Raw genomic sequence first — 6,905 nt, forward strand, 5'->3', positions numbered from 1 at the left:
CTGGGGATTCGAACCCGCCACCTTAGGTGTACGTGGCTGGCGCCTTAGCCGGTTGAGCTATAGGCGCCGAGCCAAAAAATTCTTAATGTTATTTATGATTTATAGTCAGAAACTTTTAAAACTGTAAAGCAAAATTCTCTGGCTTACTACCATTGGTGCTTACCTCCATCCATTCTGACTGTTATTACAAAATATCATAAACAACAGACATTTATTTCTCACAGCTTTAGAAGCTGAGAAGTCCAAAATCAAAGCACCAGCAGTTTAGTTTCTAGCGAGGGCCTACCGCCTGTTTCACAGATGGCACCTTGTAGCTGTGTCCTGACATGGGAGAAGGGGCAAGGTACCTCTCTGGGGCCAGTTTTAGAAAGGCACTAATGCCATTTTGAAGGCTCCACCCTCATGACCTAATCACCTCCCAAAGACTCCACCCACTAATACCATCACCTTGGGAGTTAGGATCTCAATATACGGATTTTGGGGGGACACAAACATTCAGACCATAGCAGTGCTACTACTATGGTTTGACTTGCAGGGATCCCAGTAGATTGATTTTTTTCTTTTCTTTTCTTCTTTTTTTTTTTTTTTTTCATTTGAGACAGAGTTTTACTCTGTCACCCTGGGTAGAGTGCTGTGTGGTTATAGCTTACAGCAACCTCAAACTCTTGGGCTTAAGCAATCCTATCAGATCAGTAGCTGAGACTAGAGGCACCCTCCACAAAAGCCTAGCTAGTTTTTCCTTTGTCATTGGAGATGGGGGTCTCACTCTTGCTCAGGCTGGTATCTAATTCCTAAGCTCAAGAAGTCCACCCGTGTAGGCTTCACAGAGTGTGGGATTATAGGCATGAGCCACTGTGCCCGGCTTGATTGATCTTTATTTTTTGAGACAGAGTCTCACTATGTCACCCTCCATAGAGTACCATGGTGTCACAGCTCACAGCAACCTCAAACTCTTGGGCTTAAGTGATTCTCTTGCCTCAGCCTCCCAAGTAGCTAGGACTACAGGCGCCTACCAAAATGCCTGGCTATTTTTTGGTTGCAGTTGTCATTGTTGTTTAGCAGGCCCGGACTGGGTGTGAACCTGCCACCCCAGGTGCATGTGGCTGGTGCCTTTAACCACTGAGCTTTGGACACCAAGACTGATTGATTTTTTTTCTTGTCTTTTTTTTTTTTTTTTGAGACAAAGTCTCACTATGTCACCTTGGGTAGAGTGCTGTGGCGTCACAGCTCTCAGTAACCTCAAACTTTTGGGCTTAAGCGATTTTCTTGCCTCAGCCTCTCAAGTAGCTGCGATTACAGGCACCCGCCACAATACTCGGCTATTTTTTGGTTGCAGTTGTTATTGTTGGTTAGCTGGCCCAGGAAGGGTTAGAACCTGCCAGCCTCAGTGCATGTGGCCGGTGCCATAACCACTGTGTACAGGTGCCAAACCTTTTTTCTTATCTTAATTACAACTATTATTTAGGGGACGAAGTGAAAAATCGGACACTCTTAGCTGGTGTGTAAGGGGAACAGTACGGAAGGAGGACTCTGCTTGTGTTTACTTCATTTGAATGTTAAAATCATGGTTAATGCAATGATTTCTTTATGATTTTCCCACTCTAGAAACGCGCTTACAAAAGCTATGTCCGAGCTCTCCCTCTGCTGAAGAAAATGGGGATCAATTCCATTCTCCTCCGAAAAAGCATTGGTGCCCTTGAGGTGGCCTGTGGCATCGTCATGACCCTTGTGCCTGGGCGTCCCAAAGATGTGGCCAACTTCTTCCTACTCTTGCTGGTGTTGGCTGTGCTCTTTTTCCACCAGCTGGTCGGTGATCCTCTCAAACGCTATGCCCATGCTCTGGTGTTTGGAATCCTGCTCACCTGTCGCCTGCTGATTGCCCGCAAGCCTGATGACCGGTCTTCTGAGAAAAAGCCCTTGCCTGTGAGTGCTGAGGAGCAACCTTCCTTATATGAGAAGGCCCCTCAGGGCAAAGTGAAGGTGTCATAAGAAAGCAGAAGTGCAAAAGTGGACCTTTCAGGCACTTGCCTCCGTGACACCCAGGAAGATGTCAGTGTGTGTTTTTCTTTTGTTTTATTTATCTCCGGGAAAGGAAAAATATAATCTGCAAGACCCTATTGGCTTGTGTACATCTATACCCTAAAATGACCTCCCCACATTGACATTTGTGCACCACCTTTAATCACTCTGGGGCAATTCGCACATCTTGCTGCATGTACATGTATATGGCTACTACTGAAGTGTAATTGTGAGATGGACTCCAGCAAGCATGTGATTGTGAGATTATATGTGGGAAAATGTATTTAACTACTCTGTGTGTGCGCGCATGTGTGCACTCACTCACGTGTGGAGAGAGCTCTGATCTTGAACTAATCCTGCACAAGTATCCTTCTCTTTATAGGTTGATTCCAGCAAAGACAGAATAAAGTAAAGCTCCTATAAAGAGAATCCTGTTACTTCTGGTATGAAACAAGTGACCTATTCCCACAGTGGGGGAATTCCTCAACAGATTAAGCTAAAAAACTCACCACTTTAGGAAAAAAAAAATTATGTCAACTTGAGAAGCTGAGTTATATATAAAATGAATTAGCCTCTACCCTAAGAGTTGTTTAAATTTTAAATACTCCATATTGAGTTTAATTCAAACAAGGGGTATATTCAGTCAGCAGATAGTTTACTTCTTTAAGGGAAAAAAATAGGAAGTTTCACTTTGCTTTTGTCGGAGTCCCGCCTACTAAGCTCCTTTACTCACAGTTTGAAACTAAATAGTAAACTTGTCATCTTTTTCAGATTTTCTGAAGCCCAAAGCTGCCTTACTTCCACTATTCTCAGAAGCCACCCAGGATTTGGCAGCTGCTCCACTGTTGTGGTTGAGGGACCAGTTATCAGTCCTGTTATAAGTCTGTGAATCTCAAAGTCTAGCTGTCCTCTGAAATCATCTGAAATTTGACAAGCTGGATCTAGTGTTTCCTTGCCAAATAGATTCACTTATGCCTATTGATTGTTCACTGAACTCTGCTAGTGTAAGCAAAGTTCCAAATCATCTCCTGGAATTGTCTCCTGTACACTTCTTTATCATTCCAGTGGGTGGAGTTTAGCTGGGGGAAGGACGTTTGGTATGGGTTAGTTGGATTGAGCAGTATGAAAATTTGCTTTCTTCATTACATACTGGTGTTTCTCCTTGTTAGATGTGCTTTGATGGTTTTAATATTATTGTGCCAGGGATGGGGAAAGGGGTGGGGGGTTGTGTGTGGGGAGAGTACTTGTTATTGTATTTTCTTCAGTGTCATTGTTCTTGGTAATTGATAACTGTGTCTTATTTCTCTCATTCTTTCGAAATAAAAAATTTTTGAAATTTGGAGGAAACTGTCTGGGCAAAAACTGAAAATCTGGAAAGAAATCAAAGGAGTCAGGCTCTCCTGAATCTGGATGAAGGAGGAGAGGAACGAGGGGGGAGTATCACTTACACTAATGAGGCTGCCAACTTTCCAAACTCATTTAAGTTCCCCCACACTTTCATGATGTTAGCACACAAGACAGAAAGCCACAAAATTAGGATCCCAATACAATTTCCAGTTTTGAGGAGTTCTACTTTATTAGGTAATGCTAAAGGAAGTTAGAAAAATGATTTCAGAGAAAATTGAAGATACATTGAATAAAGGTGAACCACTGTCACTAAATATGTGTTGAAAGCGTGGGACAAAGTTGCATTGCCACAGATTTGTCACATAAGGTGAGATACTGAATCACTCAAGTCTCCAGTTTCATCTTCAAAAAGAAGGGTATTGAAGCCTTAAAATCCCTTCCAAATTACATGAGTCTGTGAAAATTATTAAAAGCATCAAAAATGACTTGAGAAATTTTCCATTGTAGTAAAGAAGAGTATCTATCATAGGAAAAACTGAAGTCTCAATTTTCATGCATGATTAAATAAGAGTTTGTGAAATTACTCTGAAAACCATACGAGTTAGAACAATCATTTCTGTTGTAACATTTCCCAAATGCTTCTACTTAAACTTTTATTATCTCTTAAGATTGTACAGCTTGCCTAAACTTCATAGGTATGATTTGACTTTAACAGGTCAGTGAGAATCGTTAAATTTGTATCTTTTTTTTTTTTTTTTTTGAGACAGAGCCTCAAGCTGTCCCCCTTGGTAGAGTGCTGTGGCCTCACAGCTCACAGAAACCTCCAACTCCTGGGCTCAAGCGAGTCTCCTGCCTCCGCCTCCCAAGTAGCTGGGACCACAGGCGCCTGCTACAACGCCCGGCTATTTTTTTGGTTGCAGCCGTCATTGTGGTTTGGCGGGCCCTGGCTAGATTTGAACCCGCCACCTTAGGTGTATGTGGCTGGCGCCTTAGCCACCTGAGCCACAGGCGCCGAGCCAAATTTGTATCTTTTCACTCTTATTTTTATTAAGCGGTTAGAGACTAAGCTTAGACGTCAGACTAAGCCCCTGTTGCTGTTTAACTAGTTTCTTTAATGCACTTATTCCTCAAGGTTAGGAACATTTATAAGTTCACAGCCAGCTACTTGCGAGGTGGCACAACATCTCTCTCCTTTTTTTTGAGACAGAGCCTCAAGGCACTTGAGCCACAGGCACCACGCCACAACATCTCTCTTAGAAAACATTTCTAGAAAACCTCAGGAGGTATTCGTACATGTCCTCCGTAAGAGGGAAGAACCTTTCTTTCCTCCCGCTCCCTAGCCTAACTTGGGGAAAATGACAGATCTAACTTAAGTCTCTTCACGGGAGAAGCCGCCTTTATTGTATCCCGACATTTAGGGTCAATCTGGGTAAAATAGTCATTGTAATTGATCATATTAAACTCAAGAACCAAGGCATTAGTTGTCCCGTTTTTTACGCAAAATGACGATTGCACACATAATTAGAACTGAGGGAACGCCAGCCAATCAGCTGACTCCAGCAGCAACGGCTCACAAGCTGCGCGCCCCAAGGATCGGTTGGGCAGGGCACCCGCTCTCCGTTATTGAGCCTGCGTCAGTGACGGCGCGCGTGCTACCTCCCGCCGTAGAGTTGTACTTTAACCAATCAGGTTTCTGCACAGTGTGCCGCTCCGCCCAGTTGCCGCCTGGATCTTGGCGGAAGCGCATGCGTTGGGTGGAGTCTGCTCCTTTGAATACCGGAGGCGGCATTTGGACTTCAGAGGTTGGACGCGGTGAGGTGTTTTTGTTTGTTTGTTTGTTTAAAAAAAAAAAAAAACACCGCGCGAAGTGGCCCCCAAGAGTGAAGGGCCTCTCTTAGCTTCGGAGAATGGGACTATCCTTTAAAGTGCGGTTGAGGTCGGGTTTTCTGTGGTCAGTTTTCTCTGGGGCAGGCTTCTCCGGTATATGGGGCCGGCGCCCTACTCCTTGAGCCACAGGCGCCGCCCCGGGGGCAGGCTTTGAAAGGGATCCTTGGAAAGTGCTGGGACGGTTTAACTGGGTGGAGGTCAGAAGCTGCTTCTCTCGCCCTTCGTAGAACCCTAGTAAACAATCGGAATCCGGACTCTTGCTGGGTTGTACATACTCTGCTCTGGTTTCGTCTGTTCTAGGGAGGTGGGATTAAGTGTCATTACAACCATTGCCTTAGTTTTTCCTGTTTGAAGCCCCAAACCTAGAAGTCGGCCTTGGTTTTTCTTTCCTTTTCTCTACATCCAATTCTTTTGTCTTGGCCTGTCCAGTCTACCTCCAAAACAACATGAATCTAGTCATTTTCCACCTTACACCCCCACACTTTAGGCCTAGTGCAGACTACAAGTGACTCCTTATCTGGACTTCTACAATAGCTTTTTACTCCGTTTCTTCCACTTGATCCCTAACATTCTAGTTTCCATACTGCAGCTAAAATGGTCTTAAAATACACACCAGGTGGTATTACTGCCCTCTCTAGCCCTCCCCCTTTCCCCATGGTTTCCTGTGACGCTTAAAATCCAAACTACTCTGGCCTACAAGTCCCAATATGATCTATTTCCTGGCTACCTTTCTAACTTCATCTCTCCCTGCCCTTTACCTCTTTCACTCCACTCCATGCACACTGGTGGTGGTGCTGTTTCTTTAACATAAAAGTCTTTTTTTCACTTTAAGGTTTTAGCAAGTCAGTCTTCTCTCTCCATGAGGGAAGAAGGGCATGGATGGGTAATGATACCCTCCATTGGATCTTCACATGGCTGGTTTCTTCTTAGCATTCAAATCTCAGCTCAAAGGTCACCTCTGAGAGCCTCTCTCAGAAGACTTATTCCAAAGTAGCTTTTCATCTCCACCCCATTTTCTACCACATCTCTGTATATTGCATTCATTATTAGTTACTGTTTATTGACTCTTAACTCCTCTACGAGTGTAAGTTTCATGAGAGCAGGGACCTTGACTGTTCTTTTTTTTAATTTTTTAATTTTTTTGAGACAGGAACCTCAAGCTGTCCCTCTGGGTAGAGTGCTATGGCATCACAGCTCACAGCAACCTCCAACTCCTGGGCTCAAGCAAGTCTCCTGCCTCAGCCTCCCAAGTAGCTGGGAACACAGGCGCCCACCACAACGCCTGGCTATTTTTTGGTTGCAGCTGTCATTGTTGTTTGGCAGGCCCAGGCTGGATTTGAACCCGCCACCTTGGGTTTACGTGGCTGGCACCTTAGCCACTTGAGCCACAGGTGCCGAGCCTGTTCTATTATTTTATTCCTGGTAACTAGAATTATGCTGGGCATATAGATGATATTCAGTAATTATTTATTGAATAAGTGAATTAATAAGTAGGGAATGTTTATTTCCTGGGAGTGCTTAATCTGGCCACTAGTTTGGATTTTGAAATACGCAGTTTTGGCTCGGCGCCTATAGCTCAACCGGCTAAGGCGCCAGCCATGTACACCTAAGGTGGCGGGTTCGAATCCCCAGCCCGGACCCGCCAAACAACA

At 44.4% G+C, this 6,905-nt stretch overlaps 2 protein-coding genes across 2 annotated transcripts in view; both read left to right on the forward strand.

Moving 5' to 3' along the window:
* The window catches only part of TMEM35A (transmembrane protein 35A), a 21,347-nt gene extending 17,981 nt beyond the window's left edge, over positions 1–3,366 (forward strand). The window contains exon 2 of the mRNA XM_003802958.1: positions 1,606–3,366. Within this exon, the coding sequence (XP_003803006.1) occupies positions 1,606–1,989 (384 nt within the window). The 3' untranslated portion in view covers positions 1,990–3,366. The remainder of the gene's footprint in view (positions 1–1,605) is intronic.
* Positions 3,367–4,868: 1,502 nt separating this feature from the next.
* Positions 4,869–6,905, forward strand: part of CENPI (centromere protein I) — a 109,633-nt gene continuing 107,596 nt past the window's right edge. The window contains exon 1 of the mRNA XM_003802969.2: positions 4,869–5,178. Coding sequence (XP_003803017.1) covers positions 4,869–5,178 — 310 coding nt within the window. The remainder of the gene's footprint in view (positions 5,179–6,905) is intronic.

Source organism: Otolemur garnettii, unplaced genomic scaffold (genome assembly GCF_000181295.1).
Source record: "Otolemur garnettii isolate 467f Iridium unplaced genomic scaffold, OtoGar3 scaffold00268, whole genome shotgun sequence".
Taxonomy (NCBI): domain Eukaryota; kingdom Metazoa; phylum Chordata; class Mammalia; order Primates; family Galagidae; genus Otolemur; species Otolemur garnettii.